The sequence below is a fragment of the Lipotes vexillifer genome, unplaced genomic scaffold (genome assembly GCF_000442215.2).
Source record: "Lipotes vexillifer unplaced genomic scaffold, Lipotes_vexillifer_v1.1 scaffold172, whole genome shotgun sequence".
Classification (NCBI taxonomy): Eukaryota; Metazoa; Chordata; class Mammalia; order Artiodactyla; family Lipotidae; genus Lipotes; species Lipotes vexillifer.
Window position 1 is genome coordinate 1,156,889 of NW_006776799.1, and position 26,613 is coordinate 1,183,501.

The following is a 26,613-nucleotide window of genomic DNA, read 5'->3' on the forward strand; positions in this document are numbered from 1 at the left end:
GGCGGGGGTGGGAGCCGCGGCCGCCCGACCCTCCCCACCGGCGGCGGCTCCCGCTCGGGTAAGGGGGAGGATGTGCGCGGGGCGAGGAGCTGGCGAGGGTGGAGATGAGGAGGAAAAAAATCGGGATGTACAAAGGCTGAGTTGCAGGCTGAGGGTGGGGGTGGGCTGCGGTTGGGGAGCGTTAGGTTGAGGATCGGAGGCAGTATCGGTGGGATCTATTGTTTCCTGGCACACTGGGAGGAAAAACAAAGGGATTTATTAGTATTACCCTGTAATTTTTTTTCTTCGTCTTTTTTTAATGTGGATGGGGAGCTCGGCTCTCCCCATGCCACACTGGGATCCGCCTGGCAGCCGCCGGGAGCCGCAGCCAATGTGTTAGGACTTCAGGTGCTTCTTGGCACAAAGCTAGACAGCGACCTCCTACCATAGCGCTTGGCGTCACCTGCTCTCCCGGCCCTGCCCCTGCCCGGGGCCGAGGGATTGCGTCCCGAACCAGGCTCGGGAATCGGCTGTCTCTCAAGTTGGTGTTATTTATGTTTGTCTTTTGTGAGGGCAGGTTTTGAATACCCCGGCGGCCCCAGCGCCCCCGCCCCCCGCCCCTTCGGGTCCGAATTGGCTGGGGAGGGAGTGGGGGGGGTGTTGGGGGGAGGGGAGGGTGTGTATGGCTTAAACAAATGTCAGGGTAGAAGGAGATTGTCGAAGCTTGACAAAAAAAACAGACACCACACTCTGAAGCCTTTCTTGTTTGTCTGCATGGGCCATGCATGCGTGCTGGGCCAGGAGCCGAGTCTGGAGACGGTTTAAGTGAAAGTGTGTGCTTCCTCGTCTGATGGTGCGTGAGGGTGATAGGGCTCCGCCTAATATTGAAAAACAAAACAAAAACAAAATGAAAAATCTTTAGAACTACAACATCTGCTCCTCAGCGGATCTTGAAGTATTTGCTTGCTGGCATATTGATGTGAAATACAGCTGTGGGCTAGAGGAGACCAGCCAGCACGTATTGCGTTGTATTCTGAGCTTGTAGTAAGTTAGAGGCAAGTGTAATAAACAAATCAGGGCTATGAAAAGAGGTTTCATGGTCCTTTATTTTCTGATCGTCACGTTCTCATACATTTATTCCCATGATATCCTGTATCCCATTCTATAATTAATAATGTTCACTTTTAGGAAACTTCCAAATATTTGATGTGGTTCTGAACTTAGAGTGAAACTTACTGCCATTTAAGAACTTTCTTCTGTTTGTTTTGGTCTGAAATTGCACTAGTGTTGTTTTGGGGATGCTGTAGATGAGAATATTGGACCAGAAAGAGTGAAATAAGCCTCTGTACACATGTTTTGGAGTTTGTAAACATAGATTCTGAACTTTCAATTGTGCTTGTACAGAAAGAATAAGTTCTACCTGATGTGGAGAATCTCAAGTGAATTTCATTTTTCTAGACAGTTTGATGATTTCTTAAAGATCTAGGAACTGCTGGTTTCTTTTAAGGTCATTCACAAAACCAACCAAAACTTGGGCTAAAGTATTGCTTTGAAGTGTACTTATGTGTCACTTGTATGTGTGTATGTGTGTGATTTTGGTAGGGGGTCTCAAGTTATGTTTGAAACAGCTTTGTTACCAAAGACCAATCAGAGTTATAACTTTTAAATTCTTGGCTTTGAAATTCCCATTTCAATATGTAATTTCTTCTTCTTTGACATGTGGCCAAGCCACTTTGGAAAAAAAATGTATAATAGTTGACTAAACGTAAATTCAAATAAGTAAATGAATTCAGAAATTCGTTCTTTTCTATTACAGATGAACCTCTAGTCTTGCTTTGAAAAAGCCATTTTGTGTAACTCTTGACTGCATAATTTCCTAATACACCTGTTGGGAGGATCACTGACACAGTATGCCATTTGAGAGGTACTTTTTCTTGACCAGATACTGGTGATTAGAGAAGACAGGTGTTTTGTGTTTTTTTTTGTTTTTTTTTCCTGATCATTATGAACATTGGCTTTTCACCCCTGAAGTAAAAATGTTGAAAACCGAGTCTTCAGGTGAACGTACCACTCTCAGAAGTGCCTCTCCTCACAGGAATGCATATAGAACTGAGTTCCAGGCACTGAAAAGTACCTTTGACAAACCCAAGTCAGATGGGGAGCAAAAAACAAAAGAAGGTGAGGGATCCCAGCAGAGCAGGGGAAGGAAATATGGCTCCAATGTCAACAGAATTAAAAATCTATTTATGCAGATGGGTATGGAACCCAGTGAGAATGCTGCAGTCATTGCCAAAACAAGGGGGAAAGGTGGATCTTCATCCCCTCAGAGGCGAATGAAGCCCAAAGAATTTCTGGAAAAAACAGATGGCTCAGTTGTTAAGTTGGAGTCCTCTGTTTCAGAACGAATTAGTAGATTTGACACAATGTACGATGGCCCTTCATATTCTAAGTTCACAGAAACTCGCAAGATGTTTGAGAGAAGTGTGCATGAATCAGGACAGAACAACCGCTATTCCCCAAAGAAGGAGAAAACTGGAGGGAGTGAACCTCAGGATGAATGGGGTGGTTCTAAGTCCAACAGAGGCAGTACTGATTCCTTGGACAGCCTTAGCTCCCGGACGGAGGCCGTCTCCCCAACTGTGAGTCAACTGAGTGCAGTATTGGGGAACACCGATTCCCCCAGTGCCATCATTTCTGAGAAGGCTGAGAACAGTGCATACTCAGTGACTGGGCATTATCCCCTGAATTTACCATCGGTTACTGTTACAAATCTTGACACCTTTGGGCACCGTAAGGATTCTAATTCTTGGTCTCCTCCAAGCAAACACAGTGACGATGCAGAGGATGCTCAGAAGAGTAATACAACTCCAGTACTAGAAGTGGCTTCGAAAAGTACCTCTCTAGCTTCAGTGCCCAGTGAAGAGGCACAGCAGAGCAAGGAAGCCGAGGACTCCACGTCTAACCAAGAGACTCCTGACAGAATTGACAGAGACATTCCTGAAGAACCTTGTGCTGAAAACAAGGCAGTTACAGAGCCTGAAATCACTTCACAAAACGAACCTTCAGAAGACGCAGAAGCTCATTTGGTTGGGAGTGAGGCAGCAATGCAACAGAAGAAAGAACTTGCAGGTGGTGATTTTACCTCTGCTGATGCGTCTAGATTCAGTTGTGGAAAGGAAGTACTCGAAGATTCAAATAATTTTGGGAGCTCCCATGTTTACATGCACAGTGACTATAATATATATAGGGTGAGATCCAGGTATAACTCAGACTGGGGAGAAACAGGCACTGAACAGGATGAGCCGGAAGATAGTGATGAAAACAATTACTATCAACCCGATATGGAATACTCAGAAATCGTTGGATTGCCAGAAGAAGAAGACATCCCGGCAAATAGGAAAATTAAGTTTAGTAGTGCTCCAATTAAGGTAAGTATGTTTTCTCAGTTTGTTTTTGAAGTTTTTTCTAAGTTTTGTGTGTTTGTTTCTTTGTTTGTTTTTTAGTATTTGGGCCTGACTGTATGTAGACTAGCTTTGACAGCTATAAAGAATTCAAGGTTGTTGATATACACATGTTGTCAGGTGATTTTAAAAGTTTGGAGTTTGAGAGAGATTATTTCCTGATATGCTTTATAGTTGTATAAACCAGTACTGAGTAATACTGAAGTTGAAGCAGTTTGGGGATTTTGAGAGACATTCCAATGGGTGGGTGTATGAATGATATGAACACTGAAAACCAGGAGTGTTAGTTTGAAATAGAATTACTTCTTTAAATAGTTTTACTTGAAATTACCCATGAATAATAAAATTATCTGAATCGAAACACTGTAGGATATGAGGGTATAATGTACAAAGGGAGAGTTATGATAACCTTGAAATAATATTCTTTATTTACTTGCTTAAAAAATCCGAGTTATCCCTTACTTAAGTGTAAGTGGATTGTGAGGAATGTTGGAACTTTTTTTTTTTGTACTCCTACTTGGTAGTGAATGTTGGATTCGTGGAAGTATGTTAGCGGACTTAAATACTTTAATTGGAAAGCTATGACTCTAAATAGCTTTGAGTTCAGAATTTGTTAATATGGCTTTAAAATGAAATTGTGTGAAAGGATGTTAAATTGATTTGCCATTCATGGATTTATTTTTACCTCTCAAAATCTGGATAAATGCCAATTGAATTCAGATGCTCTATTCTAATGACTTCACTTAGTTAACATTTGGAATAGAAGAATAGCACAAAGTACATCCGCAGCGGGTGGTGAAACATTATTAGCTGATAATGGCAGTGGGACAGGAGGTGTTTGGTTGAGTATCAGAATCTCCTGGAGTGCTTTTTCAAAGTGTACTTATCCATTGGCTCAGCCCCAAGATGCTGGCATGCCCTCCTAGGGGAATCTGGGGGGTTGTGGTGGCAGAATATGTAGTTTGAAACCACTTTCTAGGGGCTTTTAGCTTACACAGTGTGTATATATGATAGATTTGGAATTAGATCTGGTATCTTCTTAAATTTTCTCCTCAAAATCTAAAGTCACTGTCTATTGTTATTTCCATCTTATGAAACTTTCATATAAGGCTTTAAGATACATAATTTACCTAGCAAAGATAAATATGACCTTTCTGTAAGTATGAAATAAACTAATAATCTATGAAATTATTTACTGGTGTTAGCAGGCAAACTTTTCTTTCATAGTGTAAAGCAAAAGTTCTGGGTCAGAATGGGCCATGTCAAGTTAAACTATGTTTGAAATAACTACTGGAGTTGTGAATCTAGTTTCTAAGTAAGCTAAGTTTCTTCGCTGCCCTTTCCCACCTTCCTTTGTCATTCTCTCCCCTACCCCCCAATGGTAGGTACTCTCTTTAGAGTTGCCTTTCCCTCAGGCCTATCCAGCCAGCTTCTAAGTTTCATCTTTTACATCCGCTTTGCAGGTGCTCCCCTTGGAACATCATCTTTTTACCCCTGAGGAAGAAAGCAATAAGATTAAATTGTTACACATTGAGCAAGGCAGGAATAACTGAAATGAGCTCTTCAAGGAGTTTGTTAAAACCAGTGGCTGACTCCCTAATGGGGGATAGCAGTTTATGAAAATTTGGCAACCAAATGGGGCACCAGCCTTGTATTTGGGTCCTATGCTGTACAATATGTAACTGCATAGTAATAGGTTTAATGGATTTTAAAGGATTTATCATTGAAATTTGGATGCTCTTTCGTGAACAAACCAGGTTTTGGGTGTGATACTTTGAAATTGAAGTGATTTTTTTTTCCTGCCATTTGTAACAATAAGCATTTTGCCTCTGAGTTTTCACGTAATAGACTGTGTATTTCACGTAACAAGGAATGAACTAGATTACATACATTTAAGTTCGGCACATTTCATTAAGAATATGGATCAAGCATCAGATTTGTGAAAGATAATGTGCTGCGTTTCAGTGGGCAGTTAACAGTACTAGTTGGAGTGGATTAAGTTTGCAGACGGAAGATTCATTCTTAGCCCTTTGTAATGAATAAGACAATTACTCTGTCTTGTTCCCATTGTTTAACATGTAAGTGGATTCACTTGGAAATTTTGAGTGCTACTTTTCTACTGGTGGTGGTGATGATGGTAGTGTTTAGATTATTCTCCAGTTAAGATTTTTGCCTCAGAGAGTGGTAATAATTAAATTCAGTAAGTGTTTATTGAAGGCTTATCATATGTCTATTTTCATGCTGTTAGCTGCAGAGGACACAAAAATCTATAAGGTTCCCTCTTTCCTCTGTGAGCTTGTAGAGTCAATTCTTAAACACATGGTATTTAAAACCCATGAAACACAGTGTAAAAACCTGTGCTGAAGTGTCTAATGTCCTATGAGTACTTTAACTGTTCTTGGCTATACTAACTGCATGGAGTGAACAGGATTTGGTAGATCATTTGGAAGGGAATACACTCAGCCATTCCCTATGTGTGTTTCCTTATTCTTCTTATAAATATTTATTTATGGAATGGAAGTTATGATTTCCAACTTAAATCTTTTCCTTTGAAACTTAAACACATTCCCTACTGTAGAAGTAATAGGGAGCATATTCCTTACAGAAATGATTTTTAGAACTTTTACATTCTTTTCCCGATAGTCTCATCTTATTCTTCACGAGAGTAAACATTCTCAACACTTTTGGTCTTTTGTTTTAGATCTTGTGTGTGTGAGACAATGTCCTCAGTTTCTATTTCAGTTCTTCTATAGATGTTTTAAATAGATATTTCCCTAAGATGTCTTAAATCTGAACCTAGAAAAATATCAAAATAATAGCTGATCTTTCCTGTGTAGTATATCCCTTATGTATAATTGTTGGTGACTTTTAGAAATGGTCAGATCGTTTCTTAATGGATAGGTTAATGTGTTTCATAGTGTCATGGAAAGTTAGAATGGAATTAATAATAGAAAATGTAAAATCCAACTTTGAGATATGGAATGAGGGAGTGTTAGGAAGATGCTAATTTGAGATGTGAAATTATACCTTCATTCTCAGGAATTTCTCAGAACCAAGGAATTGAATTAAATTTGTCTTAGATAAATCAAAGATAGAAAGGGTGACATTTAAAATTATTTTTTCTGTTAATTCAGAACATTTATTGAGCCCTTACTATGTGTCAGGAACAATGCAAATGTAATAAATACATAAAATGACTGGAGCTGATCAAGTCAGGAACCGGTGGTCGGTGGGAGGTGTACAGCCCATTAAGGTCACTTCTTAGGTCATTCTGCTCAACTCTGTTCTTGGATGATCTTTCTAAGATCATCACTGCAATCTTGTTAAGGAAATCATGACTCATTTTCTGTTTTTGGTAGCCTTATGTCCTTTGGATTGGTGTTCTTGAAACATAGCATATCTGAAAAAGGTTATTTTCCTAATTCCCAGCAAGATGAAATTGCTGGGTTAATGTTGGGATACATAATGCTATACTCTTCTGTGTGTTTTCTCAAGTTGCCTCGAGCTTTACAGAGCTGGTGTTCAAAGGAGAGTCACCAAGGGCAGCAATGCTTCTCTGAGACTTACAGGATAGTTGTTGAAAATGGGTTTCTTAGCATTCTCTCCCTCTTTTGGGGCTCTGAGTTATTGTCAGGGGGTACACGAGGCCTTTTATTCAGGATGGTGTTCTGAGCATAGTTCTGAAATCCAAATTTCCGTCTTTGTGCAGCGTTCTCTTTCTAACAGTCCTGCTCAGTGCTTCTAAACTTGAATTTGCATATAAATAACCTGGGGACCTTTTAAAATGCATATTTCTTATTCAGTAGTTGTTTTGTAGGAAATTACCTTGATGCAATGGTTAGCCTCCAAGTACACTCTCAGCTATCCTGGAGGTATGGAATAGATAGGCTCAGCAACCAAATTTAAATGCTTGAATCACACGATTTATCAAATTAGTTTAAAACACACAGCCAGAAGCAAGAGGAAAGCAGTGCGGGGTAAGTTAACACACTTAAGGTGCAAAAGAGATTGGAAGGAAGGACCACACTACCTGAGTCCTGGGTACACAAAATTCATGTGTCCTGTCCCTCTCTCTTTTGTATCAGCCTTTCCCATTGATGGTGTGGTTATGAGGACTAGAGTTGATATTTGAGCAAGAACTCCACAGACTCATGATGCCCTTGGCATCGTACTTCCTGGGATACATACTTGCTGTATGGAGGAAAGTGGGGACAAGTACACTTAGATACAGCTGTAGCTTTGCCAGTTTGCCTGCTGATGAGCCATGGGCGTTATTTGCATTTCTTGGTTTAAGCACCTGTGGGTCCAGAATAGGATCATACTGGGTGGCTGATATGGAGATGGCATACCTGTCAGACCAGAGATGGTATGGTAATGACTTGGTCTCTCCACCCCTTCCTATCTACAAGTAAATCTCTTGTTTGTTCCACAATATTTTCTACTTTGGAATGTCTTACAGGTTACTAACTTACCTGTTTTTAACATATTTTGTAACTTTTGTCTTGGCCTTACAAGCTCTCATTATCTATACTTAACTGAGTCTCTGAGTATTAGCTCACTTACCGTCAGTGATTATCACTTCTCAGAGTTTCATCCATTCCATTTCTTTGCTTGACCTTTATAACAGAATTTAATATTCTCAAGGAATATAGCAAAATCTCAAACAGTAGGTCTGGGGTGAGATTCTGCATTTCTAACAAGCTCTCAAGTTGGTGCTGATGCTGCTGGTCACTATTTGGAGTATGATTTTGCAGTATAATCTTCTGGCTTCTGAAAGGGGCTTGTAACGAAATGTTGGGGAAGCTCACTTAACAGATTTGCTTTACAGATGGGTCTGCTGTAGCTGGTTGTATGGGATAATATTCTTTGAAGATGAAACAGGTGTAAATTTGTAAAGTGCATGAAGCACTCTGTTTCTGGATACCAAAGTGGATTATGAGCCCTAAATTCATAAGGAGTTTGGGTCATTAAAAAGTCATATCTTGGACTCTTTGTGTGGTCTAAGTGTTTTTTTTTGTTTTTTTAAAAAATTATTTATTTATTTATTTTTGGCTGCGTTGGGTCTTCGTTGCTGCGTGGGCTTTTCTCGAGTTGCAGCAAGCGGGGACTACTCTTCGTTGCGGTGCGTGGGCCTCTTATTGCAGTGGCTTCTCTTGTTGTGGAGCACGGGCTCTAGGTGCATGGGCTTCAGTAGTTGTGGCATGGGGGCTCAGTAGTTGTGGCTTGTGAGCTCTAGAGCGCAGGCTCAGTAGTGGTGGCGCATGGGCTTAGTTGATCCGCGGCACGTGGGATCTTCCCGGACCAGGGATTGAACCTGTGTCCCCTGCATTAGCAGGCAGATTCTTATCCACTGCGCCACCAGGGAAGCGCAGTGTTCTAAGTTTTTAATTATAAAAGGACAGGAGTAGGAAGTTCTTGATAGACTCAGAAATTCCATTTCTCTCATTCTTTTGGAAGCCTAAATTTAAAAACTTCTAGAGAGAGTATAAGCATCATCATCTTATATAGCTTGCTTTTATTTGGATAACATTTAAATTGAACTTCCTTTTAAAATGTGATGGTTTATAAATTATGGTTTATAACCAGGTAAATAAGTCAAATATTTTAGTGTACTGTGTAAAATCAAATAATGAATAGTTATTGAATGACCCCTTTTCTAATACCGCGTGGGTCTACCTCTTTTTTTTTCACTGAACATTGGTCATTTAGTATTTAAAAGAGATTCTTTTCTGCAGCAGACTATTACAGATGTTTGCCGGCATTTATTTGTAGTAGAAAGATTTAAAGTTTCTTGCTTTTTGTGTCATCAACAATATTTTTTCTTCCCCTCTAAATTTCCTCACAAAGGATGCTAGTGTGGGGGCAATGGACTTTAAAGACAAGAGGCTGAATTTGGGGGAAAATAACTTTTGATTATGTCATCCATACATTGTTTACTTTATTAATCCAGTCACATGCCAGTCAGTAGTAATTTGATTTAAATCTCGTCTGCATTAGATGTTTTCCTAACATCTTCACCACTCAGAAAGAAAAAGGCTTCAGAATTTCTATAGAAAAATACAGTTAGATACAGGATAAATTCTGTATAAACAAAACAAATATTGTTATGTTAAACTCTGAATATCATTTCTTGATTTTTGTGTTGTTATCTAATTTACTTACTATTTTTTCTTAATTTCCTATGCTCTTCCTTTTTGGATCTATTTCATTTTTGTTCTTTTGCTTCATTATATTCTACAGTTTTCATTTTGAATAGGAGAATACTTTTCAAGTAATGTTTCATATTTTTTCTTTCTGGTCACTTTAAAAAATTTCCCTGGTTCTAGTCTCTTCCTCTTGGTTTGTGACACAGAAACTTAAAGATGAAAAATACTTAAGGGTAATCTAGTGTAATTTCCCCACTCACTTCAGTTAGCCCTTCAAAAGCATATTGCTGACAGATGATCATTCAGCTTCTTCTTGAATAATTCCACTTATGGGGAGTTTATTATTTTTCAAGGCAAAAGGAAAGTTAGAAGTAGGGACATGGTGTGTGTGTGTGTGTGTGTGTGTGTGTGTGTGTGTGTGCGCGCACGCGCTCTTATATTTGCTTATTTTCATTTGTTTTTAATTTGCAATTTTCTATTAAGATAAAATTCAAATAACATAAAATTCACCATCTTCAAGTGTACAATTCAGAGGTTTTCAGTATATTCACTATGTTGTGCAACCAGCACTATCATCTAATTCTAGAATATTTCCATCACCCTAGAAAGAAACCCTGTGCCTGTTAGCAGTCACTCCTAATTCCCCTTCTTCCCACGTCTTCTGGCAAACACTAATCTAGTTTCTGTCTCTGTGGATTTGCCTTTTCTGGACATTTCATATAAATGGGATCCGGGGCATGCTTTTTAAAGGGAGTGTAGGAGACGCAATGAGTATGGCGTGAGATATGTTAAAATTTAAGATATCATGAGGGCAGCAGACCTTAGGAAGGTCTAGAGAGCAAGGATAAAGGAATTTTAGGATGGTGACATGGTCTTAAGATGAAGTGGCAATGTGGGGACAACAAATGCTGCCTGCCTGTTAATGCAGTTCATGGAGAGAAAGAAGACAGGAAGCTGAAGTAACGGCAGGATCCAGAAAGGGATGAGCATATTTGTTAACTGAGGAAGAGTAGTGTACGGGGCAAAGAGGATGGTTAGAATCACTCCCTAACTTGGGACGCTGCACTTTTCTTCACATAATCTGAAATTGCTGTTGATGAAGCTAAGTGATTGCTTCAGCATAGTGTATCTTTAAAGGCACAAAAGCGCTATTGCCAATTTTCATCTTTACATTGTTCTTTTCTAGCATGCGGAGACCCTTGCCCTTTTGTAATGACCTGATGCTTATTTCCATCCTACTGCTCTTATGTTCTTGCTTTCATTATTCTTTTATGTTGATTGGAATTGTTCATGGACAGACTTCACTGTTTATTTTAAAAATTCTCCTCCTCCTTCAGTACTTCAATATAGATTTTATACGCCATCCTTGCTAGTATCTATAATATAACCATGTGTGAGATAAGTCATTTTGGGCAGACACTTATTTAATTTATCGCACATTGTCAACTAAAGTATATTATATACATCACTGTTAAATATTATTAATTGATAATGAAAGTAACACCAAAAGTTTCTTCATATTCTGTAAACTTGGACAAATCTACGTCTTGAGGCTTTGGTTTTCTTATTCGTAATTGAGGCTCTCTTACTTGTAGTTTATCACTAAGACCTCTTCTAAGCTTTAACCTCTTGTTATCTTGATTATCTCTTAAACATATTTGTACAGGACCATTATCACAAATATTTGTGCTGTTATTTCAAAGGGAAAAATTTGAACATCTTTTGTTGAAATTTCAAAATGAAGAAGTTATATTAAATTGCTCTTGGGAATGTTATATATGCTGTAGATTATAGTAGAAACTTTAAGATGATTAAAAGGTTAAATCCAGCAGAGTACATTTTGATAAAGTGGCTTTTAGAGCAACTCGACTTTTGAAAGTGTGGCTTGAACTATATATTGAAACACCTTGCTGAGGAACCTACGAATAAAGAAAGAAATGTTTTGTAATATAGTTGCTGACATATTAATTGCTTCACTCGCTTTTGTTCTGGAAATAGCTTCACAGCACTGTTCAACATGATTGAGATATTGATAGCCTTTTGCACGATTCCCAATTTTTTAGCCAAACTTGCTCTCTCTTTCTCAGGCCCCTATCCTTACAAAAAGGACAATGAAATAGGCAGAGTATAAAGATATTTGGAAAGTTTATATTTTAGGAGGACCAAAGTCTTGTTGCTTATTTAATATATTTCAGAGGGACTAAAAAAGAGTTTGTACAGTCAAAACTATTCCATATATATTTATGTGTGAAGAAAAGTGGTTTTAAATGGACCGGCTCACAGACATGTTATCCTCTTTCTCTCTTTTTTTAAGTCAGATAATGAATGAGTTTTGTTCTGGGGAAAGCTAATCTTCCACATTGTTTTCTGTGCCAGATGAAATACAGTGGGCTAAGTTGGGGCACATAGTGGTTGACAAGGGTCAGAAAGATAAACGGAATGGTGACCTGGGAGAGTCCAGGTGAGAGGCTTCGAGAGTAGGTATTTGGTGTTTCTCCCTTGATGCTTTTAGACTGGTATGATCCTGAGAAACTATATGGCTTTGTGCCTTGAGTCTGTCACGGTCCAGTGAGGGGGACCTTTCTCTTTCTTCCACTTCAGATCTCTCCTCCAAAAGTTGCTTTTTACTTCTCTTCTGTCAGAACATATGTCAGGATAGAGCTTCGTGGAGGGTACATTCATACTGCAAAATTTGTCTAATCTTGATACAAGGATTTTAAATAGTACTCAAAGTGAAAGGTGCCTATTCAGGCTTTTGAAGGGTTTTCCTTCACTGTAAGCGACCTCAATAGAGGAGGGAGAAAAACAGGTTTATTGGTTGGTTTTTAAGGTCTACTTGTGAGTCAGTGCTGTATTGATGGGTTCTTTTTACTAAGCACTTGTTTCAGATAAAATGGATGTGCAAAGTTGTTTTGTAAGAAAGAAACAGACATAAATTCACACTTTTCATTATGAATCAACTATTGTATTTTTTTTTAAAGAACCCATTCCTAGAGATACAAACTTATTTATGTATAAAATAAGTAAAGAAGGAAGTTACATTGTACAGCACAGAGAAATATAGCCATTATTTTGTAATAACTTTAAATGGAGCACAATCTGTAAAAATATTGAATCACTATGTTGTACACGTGAAACTAATGTAATACTGTAAATGAACTATACTTCAATAAAAAAAATTAAAAGAAAAGAAACCATTCCTCAGAGGAAAGGCAAAACTTACTATAGAGTGTTTGACTATCATCTTGTGCACCAATATGTAAAACGTAATTATTATTATTTTTTGGCCGGGCTGCACGGCTTGCGGGATCTTAGCTCCCCAAGTAGGGATCAAACCCATGCCCCCTGCAGTGGAAGCCTGGAGTTCTAACCACTGGACCGCCAGGAAATTCCCAGTGCATCGGTTTTAACATATTAATGCCCAAAGCATACATTTCCTCTTAGAAATTTTAAGACTGAGCACTGAACATTAAAACAAACACACAGGGCTTCCCTGGTGGCGCAGTGGTTGAGAGTCCGCCTGCCGATGCAGGGGACACGGGTTCGTGCCCCGGTCCGGAAAGATCCCACATGCCGTGGCGCGGCTGGGCCCGTGAGCCATGGCCACTGAGCCTGCGCGTCCGGAGCCTGTGCTCCGCAACGGGAGAGGCCACAGCAGTGAGAGGCCCGCATACCGCAGAACAAAACAAAACAAACACACAAATCTTATGAAACATAAAAGCTGAACCAGAAATGAAAGTCTATGATACAATAGGGAAAGCAGAATACAAGAATGATAATATATAGTTCAGGTCTTCATTGACTTTTTTTTTTTTTTTTTTTTGCGGTACGCGGGCCTCTCACTGTTGTGGCCTCTCCCGCTGCGGAGCACAGGCTCCGGACGCGCAGGCTCAGCGGCCATGGCTCTTGGGCCCAGGCTCTCCGCGGCATGTGGGATTTTCCCAGACCGGGGCACGAACACGCGTCCCCTGCATCGGTAGGCGGACTCTCAACCACTGCGCAACCAGGGAAGCCCTTCATTGACTTTTTTTTTTTTTCCATTGACTTTTGATACATGTGCATAACACATTATGTTTTGTTTCAATGTTAAATTAACGTGGAAAGGGAATTAACCCTATATTTTTTGGTCAGCATCTAGAATTATCTATGATTATTTATTTAGGATAGATTCCTAAAATATTTTAAAGCCTTTGATACACACAGCCTGAATTATTATTCAGAAGGATTTTATCAGTTTATAATTAACATTGCACTGGAATGGTTTTGTCTCAATCCCTGTACTAGCACTTGGTATTATATATATGCTTTTTAGTTTTCAGCTTATTAGGTTTCTCATAATTTCTGTGTATTATGTTGATTTATTGGTGAGGTTGAATGTTTTCTTGTGTTTACAGGCAATTTTTGGATATGAATTTTGGGTGGTGTTTACTGCCTTTTTTGGTCAATGATTGTTAGTAAGGAGTATATCAAAGTGTTATTTGTCTTGGTAGAAAGTTAAAAGAACTCACATATTCAATAATAGGGGAATGGTTAAATTCATTATGATATATATATATATATATACATACATATAGTGTAATAAGATAAAACTGTTATAAATCATGTTTTCTAAAATGTTTAAATATGAGAAATATTTTGGAATATACTATAGGATAAAAAGACTGGTTAAATATTTAATATGCATTTTTATCACAATTTTCGTTTTAAAACTAAAAGATTGAGCAAAGACTGAAAGTGCGTATAGCAAAATGTTAACTCTGGTAATTTCTGGATGCAGAGAATAAAGGTGATGTTTGTAAAATTATTTTAATTTTTCTAGATTTACTAAATTTTCTACAATGATCATATATTACTTTAATTATAAAGAAAAAGAAACGGGGGACACATTTGGAACGATCAGCAATAACAACTCTATTTTTTTGTTTGTTTATTTTTAATTTTTTGGCCATGCCACGTGGCATGCAGGATCTTAGTTCCTCTGACCAGGGATGAAACCCACGTCCCCTGCAGTGGAAGCGCAGAGTCTTAACCACTGGACCGCCAGGGAAGTCCCTAACAACTCTAAAATTGACAAAAACTTTAAAAAATACTGTCCGTGATTCTAATAATTAAGTTTTAATGTAATTTTCTTTGGAGGTCAGTAGGTCACAGAGAAAAATTTTGGGGTATAAATTTATGGAATACTGAAGAAGGTGTTGGTTTAAGAAAATGAGTGAACTTTTGACAGTTGAATTCCTTAAGCACATACTTTCTAATCCTTGGTAAAATTGATCCCATATTTGTGGCTAAGCTTGTAAGTATTATGTGGGGCAGGACTTCCTAATGAATTTTAAATTATGATGATAATACTTGCATAGGTGTTAGATATTTTCTTTGAGTTGCTGTTGTCTGTATGATATCCTAACGTGTTACTTAAAATGTGCTTTTAAAAACTGGGCATATATTCTGGATCTGAAGTGAAAAATATGTTAATGCATAGTCTTACTCAAAATAATACATATTTGTTGAAAGAAAGCCTAAGAATTCTTCCTTGTGAGATCACATCTTTCTTTTGGGTCTGTTAAATTATTGAGCCTTAACAGGCTTTGTCTTTCAGAAGCTGAGAGTAGAGATGTCAAGTTTAGTATCTTGCCTGTATGTAATCCTATGAAAACACTTGCATGCACTCAGTTAAAAATGGGATTTTGTGTCCTAGGTCTCCACAGCATCCTTTTGAATATGTTTTCTAAAACACAAGCCAATATGTAGTTTCCTGTTGTTTTTCTTAACAAAAGTTTTAGCCGAAAAGATTGATTTGGTATATGATTAGAGTATATGGTAGCATGTAATATTTTTAGTTAGCATCAAAGGTTCAGTTACCCTCATGCACTGGATAGTGTTGCACCTATGAAAAGTTTTGGTAGACAATGCTGAAGTATATAAATGATAAGAAAAATATTTTTGGGGGGTGGCAGAGTTTTCTGAAATCAGAATTTTAAAGTGTTGCTTTTGGTCTAATTAGATCAGCTGATAAATCTTACAGTTTCAAGCAATTCCAGCATTTTATAAGTTCTGGTGAAGTCCTTTAAGCTGCCTTACTATATAATCTGGTGCTGCATTATCATTTTTCATTAAGTATACTTAAACCTTACTGTGATATGGCTAATAAATTCTATTTGTACTTTATTGAATACTGAATTTATAATAGTACTACTTAGATATGTACTACATACATAATTGTAAGTATTATTCAAAGGAAAGAGGGCAAAATTATTAGGTACTGAACCAAGTTTGAGATGAGACTTGTGGTTTTCCATTGGGGACTGTGATGCTTGTGGAATTTTTATGTTGCTGGTTCCTTCTCTGAACAATGAGTTCTGTGAGTAATATATTTAAGGAACTAGAGAGCTCTCAGTAGATTGCTCCACTTGTAGAAGTAGCAATTAGAAGTTTTAGTTTGAAGTTACTTGGATTTGGCACTTATTGTTTTGTGAAATTCTTACCCTTAATCTAGAAATGAATCATTGACTGAGTAGTTGATCCCTCTCACTGGAGGTTGGTGGAAATAAGCTGTAAATATTGATACAAAATACTTTTTTAGTTGTCTTTTTTCCATGTCATGTATTTAATGTTTAAGTAATATATTAGTCAGTGTTCTCCAGAGAAACAGAACCAATACGATGTGTGTATGTGTGTATTTGTGTATGTGTGTGTATAGATAGATATCGAGAGAGAGAGGGAGAGAGAGAAAAAAGATAGAAATAGAGGTGTTTAAGGATTTGGCTCACATGATTATGGAGGCTGGCAAGTCCAAGATCTGCAGGGTGGGCTGGTGGGCTGGAGACCCAGGGAAGAACTGATGTTGCAATTTAAGTCTAAAAGGTGTCAAAGTGGAGACCTAGGGAAGGACCCAGGCTGGAGACTCAGGGTGTAAGTTCAGAGGCTGTCTGCTGGAGAATTTCTTTTTGCTTAGGGGAAGTCAGTCTTGTTCTATTCAGGCCTTCAACTGATTGGATGAGGCCCACCCACATTATGGAGGGCAAGCTGCTTTACTCAAAGTCAACCAGTTTAAATGTTAATCTCAATCAAAAATATCCTTGCAGGGACTTCCCTGGTGGTGCAGTGGTTTAGAATCTGCCTGCCAATGCAGGGGACACGGGTTCGAGCCCCGGTCTGGGAAGATCCCACATGCCGCAGAGCAACTAAGCCCATGTACCACAACTACTGAACCTGTGCTCTAGAGCCCACGAGCCACAACTACTGAGCCTGTGTGCCACAACTGTTGAAGCTCATGTGCCTAGAGCCCATGCTCCACAACAAGAGAAGCCACCACATTGAGAAGCCCGTGCACCGCAACGAAGATCCAATGCAGCCAAAAATAAATAAATAAATAAATAATTTTTAAAAATGTCCTTGCAGAAATATCCAGAATAATGTTTGACCAAGTATCTGGGCACCATGGCCCAGCCAAGTTGACATGTAAAATTAACTATCACAATCAGGTTTTCTTACTTGGTTGTACCCCCTGAGCTGTTTCAGGGGAAAAAGCCCCTCAATTTCCCCACACACCTTAGTGGAAGAGTTGTTCTGCCCCTGTCATTCTTAGAACCTGCCAAAGGGGTTCTTCCTTTTGGGACAGAATGTAGTAGTAGTAGCAGTAGTAGTAGAAAAAAGACCACATGGTTTGGAATCAGACCTGGATTCAGATCCTGCTGACATATGATCTTCTTAACCAAGTTTGTTTAAACTTTAAAGGCAGGGACTTTGTTTTATGGTTGTGTCTCCAGGACTGTCACACTGCCTGGCACATAATCAGTGTTAGTAATCTTTTTTTTTTAATTAATTAATTTATTTATGGCTGTGTTGGGTCTTTGTTGCTGTACACAGGCTTTTCTCTAGTTGCTGCGAGCGGGGGCTACTCTTTGTTGCGGTGCGCAGGCTTCTCACTGTGGTGGCTTCTCTTGTTGTGGAGCACAGACTCTAGGCGTGCGAGCTCTAGAGCGCAGGCTCAGTAGTTGTGGCGCACAGGCTTAGTTGCTCCGCGACATGTGGGATAAGCCTGGACCAGGGCTCGAACCCGTGTCCCCTGCATTGGCAGGTGGATTCTCAACCACTGTACCACCAGGGAAGCCCATTGTGTTAGTAATCTTTGATGTCCGTCACCCATGCTCCTTCCCCTTTCCTGTTCACTCTCCCCACATCTCAAGGTCCAAGTTGGGATGATGGGATAATATTTGTACATGTATATTGATTGCATAATTTATTTATAGGGAAATCCTTCAAGTTAGCAGTTATAAATGAAAGCTGAGTGATTCCATTACAGATTGTCATCTTTTCTGGCCCCTGCTCTGGCTTGCTGAAGCTGTTGTGCTCTCTTTCATTTGGAAAATCTCAGTCTATTGCCTGGTAAGATAATGACAGTTTCTAAGTAACCAGAAACAGTTATTAAAGTATGGTTGTGTGAGATATGGCTGTGAAAGTTGAAGGGGGAGAGTATTCATTTTGCTTTAACTTTATTTCTGCTTTGAGTGGTTGCCCAAGCTTGTAATTAGTTGCAAGATAATGTAAAAATTGGGCTCCATATGAAAGTTGTAAAGCTACTTATTTAGAAATTGCAGTAATTTGCCACATCTTTGGTAACTTGAGTCTGTGAATATATCTATATTCTTTCATGAAAATTATTGAAAATTTAATTAAAGAAGGCAGTTGAATTATTTCTTACAGTTTAGTCTCTTCCCCACCTTTTATTTCCTGACCTGTTTATTAAAATGTGGTTTCTTTTGTTCTTTTCAGTGATTAGAGCGGAATTACCTTTTTGGATCACTTCTACCCCCACCCGCTTGATACTGATTTTAGAAATGTCCTTGGTTTTAATTCCAGACCTAAGTCTGGAATTTTATACGTATTTTGGTAGCCAGTTGTCTCATTTTCTGATCAAGCTCTTGCTGAGTATGACTTTTACTTATCCAGAAAAACAGTTTTCCATTTTTCTTGGTGCTTTTAAGTAATTAGTAATAAACTATATGGGAACAAATAATCCAAGGTCTTCAAATCATATTTTTTGCCTATATGTTGCTTGTATGTTTTCTCCATGAATTATGTTACGTGGAAGATGTCTAACAGCTGTTATTAGGCTAAAATATGAAATGGCTTTGCTTGTTCTTGTAAATTTGTTTACGTACAAAATGTATATCATTTTCCCCAGGCAGAAGTAACTTTTAATGGCACTCTAAGAAAGAGAATTGCTAAGCTGTTTTCTGCATTTTTCTTTTTAAATAAAAATACAATAACTACTTTTTAGGGTTTATGTGCATTTCTGGAGACACAAAAAAGTGTTCTGTAAAAATTACATTTTAATGCTAGTGATGTCGTTAAGAATATATGATAATATGAGAGTTCATCATGTTATGTGAATGAATTGAGTCAGTATGTCAAATGTTATGTTATTACTGGTGATGATCTTCTTTGTTTTGAGACTAGTATGATTATAACATTCTATAACTACTGTATGGGCATAAGTCAAGGTTAATAAATCACTTAGCTGTTTATATATAACGGGTTATGCTGCAGCTATTTAGAGAAGGATTATATTCTGAATTGATTGGTAACAGTCAACAAACATTAATGAATATACTTAATATGTACTGAGCTTGGGCTCTGCTGTGTGGATATTGTGATAAATCAGCCCTTGCTCCTCGAGACATTTATAGTCTTGTGAAGGAGATAGAAAAGTAAACATTGAATGGTATTGTAATGTATATAGGTATATACAGAAGGCAACCATTTATCATTTATTGTCCAAATGTGACTCTTTTCAGGATAAAAACGGGGTGAATAATAATTACACATATTTGAGAAATGGGATAGTCTGAGTGTATGTGTTTTTTGTTTTTTTTTTAAATAAGAGCATAGACCATTGCTTAATCTTCTTTGTATTGTACAATGTCTAGGGTGCCCATTTAGTTTATTATCAGACTGGGACTCTTTTTAATAGTGAAATGCCAATATTTATGCTGCCAATATTTATGCTGAGACAACAGGCATAACCTACGACTGACCCAAGGCAGCCAGTTCACATTGTCACCTACATATAACAGGGTGCATAGGTGCTCCCGAGCAAGGGTGTCTACCTTCTTTAGGAGGAGGGGTATCATAAGGGAGAGATTTTTAGAGGAAGTGACATGTGAAACTTTAAAGATGACTAAGAATTAGGTAGAGAAGTGGGACATCCTAAGTCCAGGGAAAAGCATGTTTGAGATAACTGCAAATAAATCAGAACAATGGGAGGAACAGTAGGGGTGTGTGTGTGTGTGTGTGTGTGTGTGTGTGTGTAGGGTAAGATTGTGGGCAGGTAGTGTTTATATACTAAGGCGTTGGAAATTAAATGCAAACTATGGGGAGTCACTGAAGAACTTTGAGAGATGGATGACCTCATCATTTTGCTGTAGTGCTTCCCTCCTATGAGTGGTTATGGAAGGTTGGAGGAAATTCATTGGTTCTCCATGCTTTCTCTTTCATTCCTTATGTTCTTTCAGTAAACATTTATCTAAGAAGCTTTCAGCCAACTTCTATTTAACCTACTTTCTAGGCTAACTGATGTTTTCCATTTGCTGGATAAACTGTGCTGACTAATGCCCATCTGAGTGATTCTGGCTCAAAGACTATTCCTTAGAATGCCTCCACCATCATCCTGCCATATTGAGTTGTAGGCTAACTGTGAGTGGTTATGTACATTTCTAAACCTGTTTTTTTTGCCGACTTCTTGTCTTTCTAAATGTGTATTTAATTGAATATTATGTAAATTGATGAAATATGAGTGTGAAAGAAAGTTTTTTTTTTTGGTCTTGGTTCTTATTATTATTATTATTTTTTGGTGTGTTAGTTTCTGCTTTACAACAAAATGAATCAGCTATATATATACATATGTTCCCATATCTCTTCCCTCTTGCGTCTCCCTCCCTCCCATCCTCCCTATCCCACCCCTCCAGGCAGTCATAAAGCACCGAGCTGATCTCCCTGTGCTATGCAGCTGCTTCCCACTAGCTATCTATTTCACGTTTGGTAGTGTATATATGTCCATGCCTCTCTCTCGCTTTGTCACGGCTTCCCCTTCCCCCTCCCCATATCCTCAAGTCCATTCTCTAGTAGGTCTGTGTCTTTATTCCTGTTTTACCCCTAGGCTCTTCATGACATTTTCTTTTTTCTTAAATTCCATATATATGTGGTAGCATATGGTATTTGTCTCTCTTTTTCTGACTTACTTCACTCTGTATGACAGACTCTAGGTCTATCCACCTCATTACAAATAGCTCAATTTCGTTTCTTTTTATGGCTGAGTAATATTCCATTGTATATATGTGCCACATCTTCTTTATCCATTCATCCAATGATGGACACTTAGGTTGTTTCCATCTCCAGGCTGTCGTAAATAGAGCTGCAATGAACATTTTGGTACATGACTCTTTTTGAATTATAGTTTTCTCAGGGTATATGCCCAGTAGTGGGATTGCTGGGTCATATGGTAGTTCTATTTGTAGTTTTTTAAGGAACCTCCATACTGTTCTCCACAGTGGCTGTATCAATTTACATTCCCACCAACAGTGCAAGAGGGTTCCCTTTTCTCCACACCCTCTCCAGCATTTATTGTTCTAGATTTTTTGATGATGGCCATTCTGACTGGTGTGAGATGATAAAAGTAAAAATGTAAATTGAATTCTTTGGAAAGATTTGATAAAGGGATCACTTAAAAATCTTGCTGTTGAATTAAATGAGGGCGATATGGATGAATAAAACTGAGCAAATAATCTAAAAAGATTGAGTACTCCAATTATTTTTCACGTGTTTTTAAGTTTTTGGTACACTTTAAGAAAGCCAAACTGGCCGTCAATAGCCAGTGCATTATGCAGAAAGATAATGCTGATTGTTAATCTGCAGACCTAAACTCAAAGGGAAGGTCCTGGCCTGATATCCAGAGATTGTTGAATGAATGCACTTTTAGATATCTTACATTAATATAGACATGGTAAAATATGTATCAGTTTTTATGATTTCCCACTTAACTGCCTTTTTCAATTAGTTGACAAATTCATAATCCAGTTTGCTTTGGCTAAGAGCGCATCTTCTTGTAGAGAATGTCTGCTCTTGGCTAGGGACTAAGCTAATCACCTAAATTATGTATTAGAACGTGTCCTCTCTCAAGGAGCCTGCATTCCAGTGGGAGAGATGTGAGAGAAGCAGTTTGATAGAGGTGTGCACAGGATACTCTGGGTGTAGAGAAAGGGTGCCTGGGTTCTGGGTGCAAGTTAGGGGAAGATTCTAGGAGGAGATGAGCTCTAGCTAAGTTTTGAAGGTTTAGTAAGTGTTTGCAGAGAAAGATGCAGGTGTGCAAGGTAGCAGGAAGACACAGAGAAAAGCATGCTCTTTTTTGTAGATCTTAAAGTAGTTTAATATTGTTGGTACAAGGTAAGGCAGGGGCAGATCAGGAAGGTGTCTTTCTGCTGCTGGACTTAGGACTCTGCATGCTTTTCTGAAAACTCACCAGTCACGGGAAGGGGTTTTGAGCCTGCAATGGAAGGTTGAATTTGTATATTAGAAAGACCACTCTGATAGAGGAAGGAAGGTGGATTGAAGGAGCAGGTGTGGAGATGGGGGTGGGATGGGTATGCAGGAGTCCACATGAGCAGGGATAAGACTGGTGAGTGTTTGTAAGGATAGGGGTTAAGACAGCCAAAGGGCAAGCTGGAGTTGCACCGCGGCATGTGCGATTTTAGTTCCCGGACCAGGGATCGAACCCGTGTCCCCTGCATTGGAAGGCAGATTCTTTACCACTGGACTACCAGGGAAGTCCCTCATCTATCTACTTGTCTTTCCTTTGCCTCATGCTTGGTTTATACGCAGGTACTCAGCAAATGAGAGATAGTGAAGGAATTAGCTGGACATCAAGAGGGAGTTGATTATGTTTGATCCAACAGCTGCAAAATAGGATGGATGAACTAATGGGGTCCTTTGAGCAAAGGCTGTGGATCTGAGGGTTTGATCTAGGTATCTACATCATTGGAGTACTGTGAGGAGAGATAAGAATAAGGGGTGGGACTTCCGTGGTGGCACAGTGGTTAAGAATCCGCCTGCCAATGCAGGGGACATGGGCTCAAGCCCTGGCCTGGGAAAATCCCACATGCTGTGGAGCAACTAAGCCCGTACGCCACAGCTACTGAGGCTGCCCTCTAGAGCCTGCAAGCCACAACTACTGAGCTCGCGCGTCTAGAGCACGTGTTCTGCAACAAGAGAAGCCACCTCAATGAGAAGCCCACACATGGCAACAAAGAGTAGCCCCGGTTCACCACAACTAGAGAAAGCGCACACACAGCAACAAAGACCCAATGCAGCCAAAAATAAACAAATAAAATAAATTAAAAAAAAAAAAAGAATAAGGGGTTAGACCTGATGAGTGGTGGGAGGCAGCATGATGGGGGCAAGCCCACGTTTTGGAGGAAGAGAGTTTGAGAAATAGTGCTTTGGAGAAATCTCCAACAAGATTAGAAAGATTTTAAGAAGTGTAAAGGTTTAACAACCTTCCTGGTGGGCTGGTAGATAAAGTACCAGACTGAGTAATTCTGAGGAAAGCTGGTGGTATTTATGGATTGAGACTGGGGCAGAGCTCTTCTAATCAGGGAAGGTAAGAGAGGTACAGAAATGTAAAGATATTGATAAATATTTATTTCTGATAAAGTAGGTTAGTATTATTGTACCATTTAAAATATGTAATAGTAAGTCACAGTTGTGTATAAGGTTGGTGGCAGATTTGGAATCAGATTTCAGGGTCTAAAAGAACCAGTGCCATGCCTAGCTGTCCAGAATATTGCAGGTTAAGCCTAGATTCTTCATATATCTATCCAAGATAGTCAAGTATGCAGACTGCTGTTACCTTCTGTAGAATTACTTTGCATACTCAGCTGGAAGTTTTTTTTTTTCCTTTGCAGATTTTTCTAGCTGTAGTATTTTGCCCTCTGGTATATTGAATCTGTAATGATCCTAAACAAAGGCTCCGGAGTAATGTACATGAATATCATTCTAAGCAGTAGACTGAATTCGTATTTCTTTCAATCTTCATTTACATTGTAAAAATAAGTGGTCATCAGTAAGATGCTGTGTTTGTTTTCTTTTCTGAAGGCATGGTGAGGTTCAGGTGGTATTCTGGTGTAACTCCTGATATACTCCAGAGTTGATTCTCTAGTTGATTTGAAGAATAACCTTTTGACAGGTCATTGTAAATTAAAATCTTTTTCCTATTGGTCTAATGTTTTAGGAGATTTCTAATGATTTAGGTGATTCTAATGATTTAGGAGATTTTATTCCTGGAAACAGATGTCACCTTATACAAATACTAAAATTAGTCATGAAAATGAATAGAGAGGACACACAATATAAGTTTATGCAAATATTAGGTATATTAACCAACACCGTAATAATATAAATGTTCCTTTTAAGGGATTTTTCTTCATGAATTAGACTGACTGTGGGTTCTTCAAATACCGCTTCTATGTGTACGAATGTTTGCCTCCTAAGGTATTTGGATAGGAGTGGCTGTTTCCATGACTGTTTCTTCTTCAGGGAGTTTTTGCTCCGTAGTTGAACCTACGCTGACCTGGCTCTTGGCATTTACTTCATTTGAGGTGGGTGTTGGGCTGGGCATAGCCAGTTTTAAGGACAAGTTAAGTTTTCTTTGCTGTTGTATAAAATAAGCTGGCAAATGCTTGTGCTTGAGCCTTTCTATCTCAGGAGTGGCTAGAGATAGCGCTACTTGCCGTTCTTTAGAAAGAATGGATTATGATTATGATTATTTTTAAACAAAGCAGTATATACCAGCCTAAAGGCGCTTTGGATTTTGTATCGTTATATTTTGCCTTATGACATTGTAAGTTATGTCAACAAGATCGGATTTGTACCAACTCCATACTTGAATTCTCTGAAATGAAGATGCTGGACTAGATGATCTTTATATCTAGAAGTCCCTTTTAGCTATAAAATTTCAAACCATTATTATATAATTCTTAATTTGCTATGTAAATAGTCAGACCTTTTACTTTTGTAAATGTTGTTTTGAGGTGTGAATTTAGTGTTTATTAAGTTTATTAGAACTGAGGCAAAGTTTTGTAGAGCTAATTCTAGAGGTTAAATTTAGTCCTATGTTAAAATTGACAGAATAGGTATTCGTAGCATTTGACCTTGGAATTATAGGTAGGAGTGTTTGAGAGGAAGGGAAAGGGGAATGGTAGGACTCCTCATCATGACAGTTCATGAATTAAATTAACCACCTACTCTGCCAATGATAATTATGATACATCTTTTTTTATGCTGCTATTCATTTACAAAGATGGAGACAGAGATTCTGATCTACCTGGGACATATGCTTTGTAATAGGGTTTTGATTGATGTACATTTTATAATTTGATCTCCTGTGTGACTGGTATCACATAACTGTGAAACAGACGGTCAGGAATGCAGTATACGTCTATAGAATAGCACTAAGTGACGGAATATGTGACTATATGATTAATCATGAAAGAATTAACTTTGACTATAAAACACACACACACAGATTGTCTTTGGCCATATACATACATCCACATCTCTATGCATATGTATGTATATAGCATATATAGTGTCCTGTCATCATGTAGGAAAATTTCAGTGCTTTAATTATTAAGAATAGTTACATTATCAAACTTCAAAACTGAAAGAAATTCTCTGGGAACATAGTTTGCCATGATTACACTGTGGAAATGTGCAAATTTACAAGGAGATTAACCGAGAGAAGTTTATTATGGTCCAGGTTTTAACTGCAGGCTGCTCCAAGGTGAAGTTAAAATATTCTGAACCATTTGCAGAAATGCTGCTGAAGCATGTAAAGTGTCAAAGTGCTTAAGTCATCACTGAATTTAGGTAGACAGGCAGGGAGATCAGAATAGAACGTGAGGTGGGAGTCATTCTTCTCCCTTCTCTCAGCTGTATTGCACACAGTGCCAGTGTGGCTCATGCTGTGTGCTTATATTTGAAAGTCAGTGTGCTCAGGTCCTCTACCCCGAGGAACTCCGATGAGCTGAAGAGTAGCATCGTAGGGCAAAGCAGTGAGGTATAGTGAGGTTAGGGTACTCGCAGCCCCCAGGTAAAGTCACCTGAGTAAAATTTAGTGTAATTACTTTGTCTCTATTCTGTAACCACCTAGGGATTTCTTCATAATTGAAGGAATATTCCTTACCACTTGAGGAAACATTTTTTATTCCTAACCTCTGTAGGTTCTTGAGTATAAGTATGCTGTGCATTACCAGTGGATCAACAATCAAACAAGTGTTTGAGTGCTTGCTCAGCCTAACCCCTTAAATCTCTAGGATATTCATTTGTATTCCGTCTCACAACCTTCTTTCAAAGATCCTTCTGTTACTGTGCTTCAACCAAGTAATCTGTGTGACTAGGAGCTCCTTAAGGGTGGGTAGCTCTGTGTCTTTGTAATTTTTTGTCCCCACTGCCTATGGTACAAATTAGGTGTTCATTAATTAATTTTGAATGAGTGAAACTTTATAGCCATCTTCCCATAGTTTAGTTCCAAGAACATATGTCATGTTTTGCAGAGTTCTTAGATATTAATTAGAATTACAAGTATATGGCGTTAGTGGTTTGGTTTCATAAAGAACTATATGCCTCTCATATGAACTGCTTTTTATAGAAAATTAGAGAAATAACAATATCTTCTCTTTATCTACCTGACTTAAAAAAAAATTTATTTGTTTGCACTGGGTCTTAGTTGCGTCAGGTGGGCTTCTTAGTTGTGGCTTGTGGGCTCCTTAGTTGTGGCATGCATGTGGGATGTAGTTCCCTGACCAGGGATCGAACCCACTCCCTGCATTGGGAGTGCAGAGTCTTATCCACTGTACCGCTAGGGAAGTCCCATTTTCTGTCTGACTTTTGAGGAGATGAAGATATTCAAGATATCTAATGGCCTGGTTCCTCAACCAGACCATTGGGTAACGTGGCCCCGATGATGGATATTT

The 26,613-nt window shown here is 38.6% G+C and overlaps 1 protein-coding gene across 4 annotated transcripts in view; it reads left to right on the forward strand.

The window, feature by feature from the left end:
• The window catches only part of PPP1R9A (protein phosphatase 1 regulatory subunit 9A), a 318,597-nt gene that overhangs the window by 1,001 nt on the left and 290,983 nt on the right, over positions 1 to 26,613 (forward strand). For 2 of the 4 annotated variants that reach the window (XM_007450652.1, XM_007450654.1), the window contains exon 1: positions 1,991 to 3,407. In XM_007450652.1, the coding sequence (XP_007450714.1) occupies positions 2,016 to 3,407 (1,392 nt within the window). In that variant the 5' untranslated portion in view covers positions 1,991 to 2,015. Of the gene's footprint in view, positions 1 to 1,795; positions 3,408 to 26,613 lie in introns of those variants that run through there. The other 2 variants (XM_007450653.1, XM_007450651.1) reach the window with 2 other exon arrangements.